Below are 14,464 nucleotides of genomic sequence, written 5' to 3' on the forward strand. Positions count from 1 at the left end.
TTGAGATTTTCCTATATCCATTTACTATTAACTCTTTTAAAACTGAGCTACTTTACGGACTCGTCAAAAAGACCAAAAAATAAATTGGACGAGTCCGGAATCGAACCGAAGACCTCTCCCATGCTAAGGGAGCGCGCTACCAACTACGCCACACGCCCAGTAATTTATATTTTTTTCATAAGTTTAGAAGTTTATAATAAATACAAATAATCATGTGATTAACTTGAAAATATATATCAATTCCCTGAGAATGCTGGAATATGACTCCCAGTATAACACTCATGACAGATGGCGATTTAAAGGTGACATACTCACCAGGAGATACCATAGGCTTTCAACAACATACTATTCGTTTGCTAGTAGACTCACCCCATTTTTTGCTTACAAGCTTCTTTTATTTTCTTTTTATTAGCAGCTATTATTAATTTCATTCCAGTCCAGTACCATTCATAATAACCCAGGCATATGCGAGATTCTAATCATCGATCAGTAACGTCAAATAAACCGGTAATAGTTATTACATCTACCTCATACGATAGACGGGCTTTGGATGTAAATTCCGATAGACCATTAGTCAGTTCCTTAAATCATCTAACATATCAAGTTTGCAATTCGGTAAAAATACGAGAAACTATAGCCAATGATGGCGCCATGGATAGAATTGTCTCCATCTTAAGAAGTTGCCATTTTTCACTCTATGAACTTTTAGATTTACCTCTAAGACATGTTAGTAATCACAAGATGGCTCAAGATATATGGAAGAAGAAGAAACAAGCCCTAATGGGGTGGAAATGGTTACTGGGATTACAATGTTTGGTATTAACAGGGACAAGGGGACCGGAAGATATCAGAAGAAAGGTCTTCCATGCAGGAATAATTCCTATATTAGCAACAATCTTAGATAATTACCTATTATACCACAAGAACTATGATTATATGAAGGGGGAACCATTGAGTTTTGATTTCAAAGCCTTGGATACTGAACAAATGTTTCATTTTTTAAGAGTTGATAAAAATGAAACTTATGAAGATTATCTAGAATTCGTGGTTGGTAAGGATTTGTTCCGATTGTCTGATGACGATGATTTCATTAACGAAGAATTACTACGGGATGAAAAGATAAATCCTTCCGATTTTGGTGATGTTTGGTCGATCTTCACCTCCAAAGACGGTGAAAATCCCTTTATGGATGAGGATAACGCATATTATAAGTCAAATTTCCCAATACCACGTGAGTTTTACCTAGGGAGGATTGTCCCCAAACTGGATGATATTTTATGGTCTCTTCAATTGCTAGCATTCCTATCTAAATACTCATACACGCGGAGAGAATTGCAAAGTAGCGAATTTGTGGAACGATTATCATTCAGGGGAATGATTAACAGAGCTAGAAGTAGATTATCTGGTATATACAAAGGTAATATTGTTGGGGCACACTACACGCCGTCTCTCCTGAAGGAGAAATCTCCATCTCCAGAACTGGGATTCCCTGACATGTACAATTTTGAAGGTAAAAATGATATCCATGAATCGTTAAGCCAACCTACTACTGATAAATTTTTGGAGGAATTACTAGATGTTAAAAGAAAATGTGCCGAAATATCTGCAAAAACTGATGGTGAGAATGAACTCCTGAATAGGAATCCATACGAACAACTTAATATTCAAATATCAACTAACAACTCCTCTGACAGACATGTTCAAGAATCCCAGTTGATAGATAATTTCAATGCTAATTGGAATTACCGGGATCTTTGCAAAGATTTAGATGAAGATACATGGAATCATATTCAAAAGAAGGAACCAATAAACCTATTTCCTTTAGTGGAAAATTTCACTCCTGGCAATAGTAATCCGAAAGATGTAGTATACTGGAGTTCAGTAATTATGAGAAATTCATGCAGAAAAGATGAAGAAAAGGGAGTTCGCCAGTGCGCTAACTTTGCTTGCGGTAAATGGGAAGAATATCCAAAGCAATTTGCCAAATGCCGCCGGTGTAAAAGTACTAAATATTGTTCGAGGGCTTGTCAGTTGAAGTCTTGGAAATTTCATCGGTACTGGTGCAATGAAACAAAGCTTCCATCTCAAGGCAACTCAACTACTACTGAGAGCCCGTCAACAAATACCACCCAGACAGAACCAACGATGGCAAGTGGAGCTGAAACTATTAGTACGCATAGTGCGACGGCTGTAAGGTCTGTGCAGCGTATCGCAAATAATCATAGTACTCTACTGGATAATGTAGATGAAACCACTGAACCACCACCTGAATCAAATAATATGACTCTGAATATGGACCACTAATTACTTTTAGACCTGCGATCTAATGTTCACATTATAGAATACCAGTACTCCATGATATGAAAGGCATACGCTTCAATTTCGTTGCTCTCAGCGAAACTAATCACAGCCTACAGAATCTTCTAATACTAGCTCAGAGCCAGTCATAATGAAATTAAGTTCGGCTAGTTTGCATAAATTGGATTATATATGCAGCCATATAAGACTAACCTGACTTTTAGGTATTTATTTTACGTAACAATATTATTTAATTTTGAACAACATTCGAATCTGCATTTTTTCTAGTAGCTTGGCAAAATCTTTGCTTCTACCATCCTGAAAGGCGCCATCGCTTCAATTTGTAGCCGAGTGATCAATCAGATTACAATCTGAAACTACGACAGCAAACTCTAACGTCACATCTTGAAATTTTCCATTAACACTAACTTTGGCTTGTCCTTCAATATTTGTTGAAGATAAGTGGTTATCTTTCTTTGTTTCTAACGGTAATATATAACAACTGATGCATAAAAACATAAGAATAAAAACGTTGTAATGTAATGTACTATTTGTGAGGTTTTCTAGCTGTAAAATATAAAATAGAACCGAATATTTGTAGGTATCCCAAACCAAATGAAAGCAAAGTAAGATAAACGAAAAGCAATGATTTTTATCATATTGTTAGTCATTCACGCTCTCCTAAAACTGACACATGAACAGGAGGTTCAGGCAATTCTTCTAATTTTGTGTAACGATTTTGGATTTTTGAATTGGGTCCTTCGTACCAAATGGTCTTTAACGAAAAATTCATTTCATTAAATTTTTGGATTGTCTTAAAGAACGACCATTTTAATATAATCATATACATTCCCATAAATCCAAAATCTGGCCAAAAAGTGTTACAAAATTCAATGGTACCATTTTCATGCGTTTGCCACAACATATAGTCCGAGAACCTATTATGTCCACTTGTTCTAATTAATAGATCACATTTATTAGAGAATTCTCGAAGATACATTTGGCTTGTAAACTTTTCAATGGTAAGTTCCTCACTCTTCTCTTTTTCAGGTTCTGGGTTTGCAATGAAATTGTACATTGTATGGTATATGTCGTTTCGAGCCGTATAAGGGAAGCAAACATAGAAAGTAAAATCGCTCCCATCCGTAGTGAGCTGCTCAACTTTATAAATTTTGTCTCTTAATTCTTTTGAAATCAAAGAATGATCACCAACAACTTTCAGTCTAGAACCATATAATGGATCTCTATAATCTATTGCTCTCTTGGCAAACTCATCCAACTTCGCAGAAAATAACTCCATTAAAGTATCTACTTCCTCCTTTGACCTGTTAAAATTCTCAATTGAGAAAGCATAAGCAGAAACACATTTAACTCCAATCTTCTTGCATATATATGCTAATGTCAATAACGTTACACCTCCAGCCTCATGGCCCTTGTTTAGTGGTAAGTTTCTTGATTTAGCATATCTTCTGTTACCATCCATTATAAAAGATACATGTTCAGGAACTTGGGCCACACTGAGAATTTTAATCAACAAGAGTTGTGTCTTTTTATGGAACCAAACGAAAATGGGCAAAGAGAACAGGAAATTTGTTAGATGTTGCTTCACGTTATGAATAGTTCTGAAAACCAAATGTTTGATCTCTTTCACTAACATGAACAGCCATTTAATTTGTACTTCCAATACAGCTTTAAACATGACAAAATCTTACTCTCTTTTGCTTTTTATGTGCTTATTTGCCACCCAGAAACTGTTTGCCCCTTCCTTTTGAAGTTGCGCATATCTCATTTTAAGCGCCGAGCGGCCGAAGATAACTCCGAAGTCATCAGTAACCTGAATTCTATCATCATTATTATTATTAATTATATTATTATTAGTCTATATAAATATATTTTAAAATTATCTAAAGTTGTTAAGAACGGTCCCACAATCCATACAGTAATATCCCTTGTCGGGTCTACCGGAGACATTCTTCGTAATGGCTTCGAATCTCATCCCATGACAAACATCACATCTCACTCCCATCTTAATTGGATTATTCGTAACATGCTCCCCATCTATATCAAACGATGTTACACTTTCTCTAGGTGATCCACTACCAATTGTGAAATTCAAATTATTAAAATTGGTACATGATGAGGCTCTCTTGAATGGTAATGAAGACTTTGTTTTCCTACTTATACTTCCGGCCCGGGCCATTCCTTGGTTTAGGGCTAGAGCGTTCACGGCAGCACTTGATTTGGCCCTGCTGATAGGACAATGAAATGATGACTTAGCGTGTCCAGTTGGTCCGGTGGTGACTGTGGTTGGAGCAGATGCCAAGGTCTTTAAGGAATCACCACTTTTATTTGATCTTATGGACTCTTTTTTACATTGCTGTAGCGTGCACAATACCTTCTTTCTAATAGTGCTGGAAATATCTGCTCTAAAAACACGTATTATCCCTGTGTTATCGGTGGTGACAATAATTGACCCTATTAAATCAACTGCACTTATTGATGGTGGCACTAGAGTAGCTGATGATGAATGTGACCTAATCTTTGATTTATCAGATGATCCAGATGTAGTTACTGAGTGAGTATCACTATTCGTATTCATCTCAAAATCTCTAGATTCCATTGCGAATTCTGATGATAATTCATATATAAAATCATTGGATAATGATAAAGTCTTAGCCGTACCAGATGGGGCTACAATTGCGGTGGTTACAGGTGCATGATGGGCATGGAAAGAAATGCCATCACTGTTTTTAATCACTGTGCTTCCATTGTGGCAGTGAGGAATTAATGAAGTCAATTTCAAATGAGAATGTTTACCATTTTCATCAATGTTATCCTTTTTGGATGATTTACTAAATAAGCTTCTAAAACTTCCTGACCTTGAAATACTATGGGAGTTTGATTTTTTGGTTGTTGTTGTCGTCGCTGCTGTCTGGTCAATGTTATTATTTTTCTCTGATTCCGTCAATGAAGTAGATGATTTTAATTTCCAACCATGGACCCAATGATCGTCACTGCTTGATAATACCACTTGTTGACCTTTAACAGTGGCTAAACATGCTTTATGTTGTGATGCTCCACTTTGAAAACCCTTCAAGTATTCTAGTAATTTTTTCTTTTCCAAATCAAAAATTCTAATTCTTGAATCACTTGATGTCACTACAATCCTTAAGGAATTATCTGGTTCATATTTGAAACATTCTAAACCTGTGACTCTTGGACCATGATGAATTTTGGTGGAAGCTGTATTTCTTTCCTGAGTATTTTTATCGACCACATGGAATGAAGATACTTGTTCTAATCCTTTAGTGAGCAAAACATGGACGTAACCATTGAATGTACCTACAATGGTATATTTACCATCTCCAGGAGATAGAGTTAATGATGTTATTAGATCTTGACAATCAAATTCGAAAGTGATTTCATTTTCTAAAATGGACCACAATCTAACTTTATGATCTAAGCAACCACTGATGAAAAACCTATCATCTGTTGGATGGAATCTGACACAAGTCACAAAATCTTGATGTTGGAAAGTCTTCAATGAAGTTTGACGTTCAAGGTGCCAGAGTTTTACCGTTCTATCCATCGATGAAGTTATTAAGAAATTATTTTTGGACCAATCTAAATCCAAGACGTCTGCAGTGTGTTCTTTAAAAATTTTAAAACATGATGGGTTGAATACTGGAGCGTATAAATTGAGTTCGTTAGTGCTTGATATTTTTTGATCCAGTTTCTCTAAAGTTTGTGCTCTTCTGAAATTTGTGCTTTCTGATGAGCTAGTTGTGTTATGAATGCTTGGTTTTGAATTTGAGTTCATAGATGATGACGATGCAATAGAAGTATTATTTGAATGCGTTGTTGGAACAGTATGCGAAGACGATGAGGGAGTATTCATTGATGATGACGGATTGGATGAAAACATTTGGCTTCTTAATCTTTTTGATTTTACTAGAGTAGCGTTATTAGAATCTACAGAAGATCCTAGTTCCCATCTTTCAATAGGTGAATTTAAAACTTTCCAAACTCTTATGATACCACTTTTCCCCGCGGATGCCATGAACTTCCCATCCAAACTGAATTTCGTTATCCATATGGCTCTATCAGCCAATGCATTTAGATTCGACGACGAGGAAGTTGGTGTCAAAGGTGGAGATTGTAATCCATTTATCTGGTTTGTAAATGCGTTAATCTTATTTTCATCATCAAACGCTTTCAACTCTTGAGCCAAAAACAACCTTCTAAACATTTTCAAATTTTTCCTTCTTTTCAGTATCTTTATATAAGTTGGTTCCATCAAATATTTCTCGAACTGATCCTGATCTATCGAATTAAACAAATAACTATACTTTTGGCCCTTCATGCTACCATTACTCCGAAGGGAACTGGATGGAGCCGCAGCTGCGTAAGAAATATGTTTCCTGTCTCTAGTACCTGGTACATGGTTCATCTTAAACTGTAACGGTTTGATATCAGCTGAATATTTTGAGTTATCCACTGAACTTAATGAGGTCTCTTTGCTTAACGGTTTCAAATCTGATAGGCCTTCCGAGGGAGAAGACGTGCTGTCTGTAGAAACCTTCTTCTCCAGACTAATATCCTTCTGATCTGCTATGGAAGTTGACATACTTGCAAGTAATGTGGAAGATGCGATGATGGCTGAGTCGCCGAACTAACTAACTAATTACTAGTCTATGACTGCGTATAGCTGCGAGTTGGTGCGTACGAATGTGGAGAGGGGGGAGCCAAGTTTGTTCCTTAATGTGCCACGTAGATACGTATAGTATAGTAAACAGTTGTTGTTGTTGATATACGAGGGTAGAGCAGATCTGAATTCGCCACCTTGCCAGTGGCAGTTCATTTCCTTTTATACGGGACGGACCCTCCCTCTTCTTAGTAGAAGCACGGAACGAATTGAATAAAAATGTCAAACGAACATTTCCGCGGATGGAGAAAAATTTCACATCACAGCCGTTTTTCTCCGCGGAGATCGGATTACGTAACCGAGAACAATAGTGTCACAATTTCGTTCATATATCCCCGGATTGTGTATTGAAGTTCGAGAATAAAACATTTGTCTCGTTATTAAATACCAGGAGGAATCGAAGGGGTAGAATGACAGGGGACAACGAAATGGAACTGCATTGCAGATTTGTCTCTATTTACATTATCTACTAATTACCTAACAAAACACATCAATAAATATTGAAAGCAAGAATAGTCCGCAGATTTGAATGCAAAATTGTCATACATATGCGACTTGTACTAGTATTAGTTTGGTTCCATCGAGGTACCCAATTGTTCACTCCCTACATAGGTCCATCCACCGAATTGCTTTTGCACACTCTCACTTAAATATTCATCCACAACGCTATCGATAGGTTTCTCCTTAGTGAACTCTTGATCAAAGTTTCTTGTGTCTGCTGCATCTGAGACGGGAGGTTTGTAAGGTGGAATGTAACCTTTGTTCCATAATCTTTTCCATGACAGTTGACTAAAGAAGGGATGATTTTTTATTTCATGTGCACCATTACAACCTAGTCTTCTGTCAGGATCACGGCTTAATAAGCCAATCAGTAAATCTTTGGCATCTCTATCAAACCCCTCGGGGAACCTAAGTGGGTCCTGTAAGATCTTTCTATACATCTTGGGCACATCTTCATCATAATATGGGGGCAACCCGGTTAACATTTCATATAATAATATACCAAGAGTCCACCAATCTACCACTTTACTATATCCTTGATTTAATAATAATTCAGGTGCTAAGTATTCCGGTGTACCACAAAATGTATCCGTCTTATCTTGATCCTTCATATTTAATTTACAAAGCCCGAAATCACATAATGCAATATGACCTTGATAATCCAAAAGGATATTCTCTGGTTTCAAATCACGATATATCACGTCCAAATTATGTAACGTTTCCAAAGCACATAATAATTCTGCTGTGTAAAACCTTGCTCTAGATAATTCAAACCTGCCCTCTTTTTGTAAATGATAGAATAATTCACCACCATTAATACAGGCTAATACCAAATACAATTTTTCTGGTGATTGGAAAGAAAATTTCAAGGGAACAATAAAAGGACAGTTCACTCTAGCTAGTACTGTTCTTTCAGCCAATGTATGTGTCACTTCTGATTTAGAAACAATGTAAGATTTCCTTATAGCTTTCAAAGCATAAATCTTTTGTGTATCTCTTTTTCTTACTTGCATTACTTTACCAAACGAACCCTTACCAATCACTTTCAGAAGATCAAAGTCATCTATCGTCAATCTTTTGTTTTTGGATGGTTTGTAATCAACACTGATATTTATTCGTCCCAATGTGTTTTCCAAAGTAACCCAATGATGATTGTAAAGACGAATATTTGCCGCTGAATCAAATTTCAAATTAATTGGGATCTGTAGCGAATCCAAATGAACATCTTGATTAGAATTAATCTTATCCAATATGACTTTCATCCTGGAATCATGTTCACTTTGAGTTTGTTGCCATAATTTGGATGGTAATAAGATGGAAGGAATTCTAGCAAATACATCTATCTTTAAATATGGTAACTTACGTGTAACATCAAATGTGGAAATCTTATTAAATACTGGATCTGCCATTAGCCCATATTCTGGTTCTATAGTAGCTACCGTATTATCAAATTCAATGGTAAAGTACAGTAAAGGGTTTAATCTATTAGAGCCTGGTAATTTCACGGTGGCAGGGATATATTTTGTACATGTTTCACCGTTTATCAATTTTTCTTCCTGAATGTTTCTACTTGTCTCTAATTGCATCCTTGATAATCGTGAGATTAACGCATCCACTTCATTGGAAAGATTAACATGAGCTGAATTAATACCCGAACTCAATAATCGTGACAATATCGTTTCATTAGATGTTATTGAAACTGGTAGGATAAATCCTTCACCGTTGTATACTTTTATTGTCATTATCCCAGCAGTACCATCAATATCTTTGTTGCTCATTTCAGTTGCTGATGTAGTTGACATTGTTCTCGAATGTACATCTCTACCAGTACTAACATCATCATCCCCATTTAAGAAAGTAGAGGAGGAAGAGGCTGCTTCTGATGAAAGACGCACTGGTGCAACAGATGAAGGTGATCTTACTATTGTCTTCTTTCTATCACTAAATGTATCATCCGACTCATTCAAGTCACCACGGCTATGACGTTTCTCATGATGAAAATGGAAAAGACCACCACTATTATTGTTATTTGGTTCAGGTTCCTTTTCAGTCTTCCATCTACCGAAACCGAATTTCTTCAAAGTGTTCATTTGAAATACAGTATGATATTTATTCTTCTCCTTGGAGTCACTGTTGAATTATTTAATGGATGAAAAGAACAATTAAGCTTTACTAAAGTATGATCACTTAGGAGAAATAATTCAAATCAAAGTTGGAATAGAAAAGAAATGATATTCGAACGTCCCTTGGGGTGATTTCGCTTTCCGACCATCCCCAGTTTCGATGAGACACAATCATTGCGCGTGATCTCAGAAACGCTTTCTTTGACGTTTTGACATTCTAACGTCAGCGTTATGCAAAGTAGGACCTTTAACAATAAGCGACATGTCTATTGTCTTAATGGAAAACGTTGGAAGATTACAAAGTTAATGTAATAGCTTCAGAAAACAATTCTATAATTATATTATGGGTATTGTTTTCCCGAACTCACTAGAAAATATCGATCGAATCAACGGATGCGAAACACGATTGCAAATTCCTAAAAGTCTCCACATTTAGTTTTCTCTTTTTAAAACATAAGTAGTTCTAATTTATTATAAAATTTCTATAAGACGAAACAGAAATCAGAACTGTAAGGTTGCACCTTTAACAGTGCCCAGCCGGTATAGACACACCGAGCCAACGGGAAAAATAACTAAACTGCTAATGATTACCCACCATCATGTCACCAATTTTTTTTGAAGTAATATTTTTATTTTAATTGTTTTATACAACGTATATAAAGAATGTTCTATTCATTTATCTAAATTCATTAACGTGACATCATTACAATATTTTCAACTCAAGTACGGACAGTTGGTTCTTCAGTTCCAATGAATTCCTTGAAGTTCAAAAACTTAACAACAGATTGGATGACAGGCTTCAAATAAACTTGAGCATTTTGACCGTATACACTCTTGTCATCAGTGTATTTCTCCACGTACAATCTAATTGTGGCACCTGAAGACCCAGTACCAGATAATCTCACGACAACTCTAGCACCGTTGGACAACTTGAAAAACAAACCTTGATGAGCAGAGACAGAACCATCAAGATCAGTGTATGAGAAATCACCTGCTTCCACAACGGTCAAAGATTCATCAGTTGGGAACTTATGGTTTACAAAAGTCTTACTTTCAACATGTTTTCTCAAATTGTCAATAACCTTAGCGGCATCTTCAGTGGCGACTTTTTCGTAATCATAACGAGTAAAGAATGTACGACCATATTTATTCCAGAATTCATCTTGAATAATCTTAATAGAGACATCTCTGTCTGGGTGATGTTTGTTGTAAATGGCAAGAAGGTTTAACCAGGCAAGAATGGCCCAAATACCATCCTTTTCTCTGACATGGTTGGAACCAGTACCGAACGATTCTTCACCACAGATAGACAATTTCTTAGCGTCGAATAAGGCACAGAAGAACTTCCAACCTGTTGGCACTTCATAACAATTCAAACCGTGAGCCTTAGCGACACGATCAATGGCACTTGAAGTTGGGAATGAACGAGCTAACCCGTAAATACCTTGCTTAGCAAAATATGGGATTTCAGCAGCGTATTCAGCAATGATAGCGACTGAATCACCAGGCGACACGAATGCTGGACCAGCACCATAAATCATATTTCTGTCACCATCACCATCTGAGGCGGCACCAAATTCAATATTTTCACGATCCACTCTATCTACTAAAGCCTTAGCGTATGTCAAATTTGGATCTGGATGAACACCACCGAAATCTGGAGATGGATGCCATTGTTGTAAGACTTCATCAGCTGGCAAACCTAATTCATCGACGAAAATGGCCTTACCGTATGGACCTGTGACACCATTCATACCATCAAACAACAATTTCCAGTGTTTAGTATCACGTTGCTTATGAACGAATTTCTTAATTAGATCAAAATCGAAGATTTGCTTCACGAATTCGACGTAAGCCTTAGTGGTATCAATGACATCCACGAGTAAAGGACCGTATTTTTTGTTCTTACCCAAAGTTTCTAATTCCAATTCTGGGAAGTCCTTAATAATCTTAAAGGAAGTCATCTTCTTGGAGATTTCCCAAATTTTGTTAGTGACAGGTTCTGGAGCTGGACCACCATTGGATAAATTAAACTTGATACCCATATCGTTTTTAATACCACCTGGATTATGAGAGGCGGTCAATATAATACCACCTTGAGTCTTTTCCTCGTATGTTCTCATAATATGAGAAGCAGCAGGGGTGGATAATAACCCTCTTTGACCAATAACCAACTTCTTGACACCATTAGCAGCACCAATGGCGGCAATCTTATGCAGAATGACATCGTTATAGTAACGACCATCACCGCCAACCACCAAAGTGGCACCCTTAGAGCCTTCTGGGATAGCATCCATGATAGCTTGGATGAAATTTTCAGTGTAATTAGGGGTGTCCTTGAAGATCTTGGTCTTCTTACGCAAACCTGAGGTACCAGGCTTTTGATCCTGGTATGGTTTCGTTGGGACTGTTTGGATTTGGAAGGACATGTATGAGTTCTTTTGTTCTATTACTGAGTTTTATGCTAAGTAAGTAGCTTACGTTGCTGTTTCAAGAAGCAAGTAGAGGAAGGAAGAGGTTGACTCTTGGAAGAATGTTCCTCCTGAATGTCTAACAAGCCTGCGTATTTATAGATCGACGTACTGCACTCACTCCTCGAGGACAATCCACCCCCTAGTCCGTGAACTATGCTGGGAGGCATTTATTATTTGTCACACAACGTTGCATGTTTCGCATCCACGTCAAACTAAACCTGTGGGGCCCCCTTTTCTCTCGGATCCGTCAACTTTGTCGGACACAACGAACCGAGACTCGGACGACATCCGTTCAATGATTACGTTAGCTATGTAGACTACGTAAGGTAAATTAAGTCAGGCTAGGTTAGGTTAGCTGACGTTAAGTGGACTCCCTCTTCCCCTTCTCAAGGAGGGCAGCCAGGGACGGTATCTCCACGGGACCCTCTTCGATGTGTTCGGACTTGCCATGCTCTGCGCTCTTCTCTACCTTCTTGATTTGTAACAGGTCCAGTAGTTTACTGAGGTCCACCTTCTTATTTACATGGGGTGCAATCTGCTCTCGTAGTTTGTCTGGAATATCCGGAATATCAAAAGCATCAGAGCCCATAATCACTTTCTGATGTATCCACTCCAACAACACTTGCTGTTGTCTGTGAACACCAATGGCGGGGATTCTTAGCGGATCTTGCTCATTCTCCAGTTCTTTGACCTCCTTAGTGGGTAATCTCAATGTGGTATCCTGCGTTACTTGACTTATTGGCTTATAATATTCGGGATCTGGAACATTCAGTAGATTGTCTGTATCCATAGAATCCACAAACTCCTCCATCAATACATCTAATTCGTCAATTTCGTTCTTGTCCTCAGGCAATGTCCTACCTGATGTACTCCTTCTATTAGTCAGTCTGGGGAAATCAGAAACCCTCTCATCTTCAGCAAACGGCAAGCGGTTTAATACCAACGTCCTCACGAAGTTTTCTTCACCTTCACCAGAGAATGACTGATCATGATGTGCTACAAATAGCGGTACAAGAACACACATTTGCACTTCACTGTTCGCCTTTGGCACATACCTGGCAACAGCAACTTTCCTATTGTTCAATAAGACATCTACTAGGACGCCAAACGTGACAGAATCAGCCAACCCACCTAATCTCGTATCAGCTATGATAAATGTAGATTCAGAGTTCAAATAGTACCTCGGCAACAACTCCATATCCATGAACCCTCTTATATCTAACCCGGGGAAAGTCTCGTAGACTAGTTGGCTTTGTAATGTAGATGGTAGGACTACATAATCCGCACCATATCTATACGCCTTGGTGATGGAGTCTCTTGACACGGTAACAGGACGAGCATCATTTTTATCGTCAGCATCCTGGGAACTTTCTTTAGGGTTTATTACTTCGTATTCAATTACTGACTTTACGGGAATGTATTTCGTGGAATGGTTTTCACCAGTTACAGTCTTAATCGTGTTACGCCTATTCAAACTTTGAAGACTTTTCGTTGCAGGATAACCTTCCACTTTCATTGAGAGGCAATTCATATCATCAGCATTTGACTCAGCATTACTGTCAATATTGGCCCCAAGTCTTAGCTCCCCGTTGAATACTCGCACAGGTTTCACAACAGCAGGTTTCGGTGAAGTTATCTCTAATAGTAAATCATCCATGGGCAAGATCATAGAACCTGGCAATTTCTTGATCAATTTCAGCCAAGCCTTATCAACATTCTTCTTTCCCTCTTCTTCCCCATCCTCAGAATCCTCTTGGCAATCAACAAGTATAATCCTAGAATCAATCTCACCTACCAAAACATCAATCTCTTCATCATTAAAATTTAATCCATTCAAATCATCAGTGAAAACCATAATCTGTCTTAGCATTTTCTTTGCTCCAAATTGTTCCCTAATATCCAAAGATGCCACCAACAAACATTGAACCATAGATGACTCCATATCATCTGCTTCGTTCTTAACCTCACATTGTTTCTGTAGGCGCCTCATCGTCGCAGCAACATCATCAGAAGTCACAGGTGCTATAAAGGGGCTCAGTTGAGACACATTTGGTACCTCCTGAGAATTTGACGTTTCAATGGAATTGGCTGCATACAAACTGGTCCAATCTGTCTTCCTTTTCTTCTTGCATTTTTCCAATAAAGTGAATTCGATGTATGCCATTGCTTTCGAGACGTTATCATTATTGATCATATTCTTGGACACATCCACTATGAAAGTGGTTGATTCGGCAGACATATCGTGGTTTATCTATTTCTTCTTATTTGGGAACTAGTTCTAATTAATCAGTTGCAGGCATCTCTATCATAATATTTCAATCATCACTTCACGTCATTAGATTTCAAAAAACTAAAAAATATTA

General features: G+C 37.6%; 6 protein-coding genes and 1 non-coding gene across 7 annotated transcripts; 1 reads left to right on the forward strand and 6 right to left on the reverse strand.

The window, feature by feature from the left end:
* Positions 1 to 85: 85 nt before the first annotated feature.
* Positions 86 to 158, reverse strand: NCAS0Ftrna17A. The gene has a single exon. It is a non-coding gene; the product is annotated as a tRNA-Ala (tRNA).
* A 307-nt stretch (positions 159 to 465) lies between these two features.
* Positions 466 to 2,304, forward strand: MUB1 (MYND-type zinc finger protein MUB1; the record flags this gene model as incomplete). Its single annotated transcript, XM_003676934.1, has 1 exon — positions 466 to 2,304. One exon carries the CDS (start codon positions 466 to 468, stop codon positions 2,302 to 2,304), a length of 1,839 nt encoding a protein of 612 aa, XP_003676982.1.
* Positions 2,305 to 2,965: 661 nt separating this feature from the next.
* On the reverse strand, positions 2,966 to 3,997 carry SRT1 (ditrans,polycis-polyprenyl diphosphate synthase; the record flags this gene model as incomplete). The annotated part of the gene is made up of 1 exon (XM_003676935.1): positions 2,966 to 3,997. The coding sequence occupies one exon, from the start codon at positions 3,995 to 3,997 to the stop codon at positions 2,966 to 2,968; it is 1,032 nt and encodes a 343-aa protein (XP_003676983.1).
* A 201-nt stretch (positions 3,998 to 4,198) lies between these two features.
* Positions 4,199 to 6,925, reverse strand: LAF1 (Laf1p; the record flags this gene model as incomplete). Its single annotated transcript, XM_003676936.1, has 1 exon — positions 4,199 to 6,925. One exon carries the CDS (start codon positions 6,923 to 6,925, stop codon positions 4,199 to 4,201), a length of 2,727 nt encoding a protein of 908 aa, XP_003676984.1.
* Positions 6,926 to 7,569: 644 nt separating this feature from the next.
* YPK2 (putative protein kinase YPK2) lies at positions 7,570 to 9,594 on the reverse strand (the record flags this gene model as incomplete). The annotated part of the gene is made up of 1 exon (XM_003676937.1): positions 7,570 to 9,594. The coding sequence occupies one exon, from the start codon at positions 9,592 to 9,594 to the stop codon at positions 7,570 to 7,572; it is 2,025 nt and encodes a 674-aa protein (XP_003676985.1).
* A 752-nt stretch (positions 9,595 to 10,346) lies between these two features.
* PGM2 (phosphoglucomutase PGM2) lies at positions 10,347 to 12,056 on the reverse strand (the record flags this gene model as incomplete). The annotated part of the gene is made up of 1 exon (XM_003676938.1): positions 10,347 to 12,056. The coding sequence occupies one exon, from the start codon at positions 12,054 to 12,056 to the stop codon at positions 10,347 to 10,349; it is 1,710 nt and encodes a 569-aa protein (XP_003676986.1).
* A 406-nt stretch (positions 12,057 to 12,462) lies between these two features.
* YKU80 (ATP-dependent DNA helicase YKU80) lies at positions 12,463 to 14,340 on the reverse strand (the record flags this gene model as incomplete). The annotated part of the gene is made up of 1 exon (XM_003676939.1): positions 12,463 to 14,340. The coding sequence occupies one exon, from the start codon at positions 14,338 to 14,340 to the stop codon at positions 12,463 to 12,465; it is 1,878 nt and encodes a 625-aa protein (XP_003676987.1).
* Positions 14,341 to 14,464: the final 124 nt, after the last annotated feature.

The sequence above is a fragment of the Naumovozyma castellii genome, chromosome 6 (assembly GCF_000237345.1).
Source record: "Naumovozyma castellii chromosome 6, complete genome".
NCBI classification, from domain to species: domain Eukaryota; kingdom Fungi; phylum Ascomycota; class Saccharomycetes; order Saccharomycetales; family Saccharomycetaceae; genus Naumovozyma; species Naumovozyma castellii.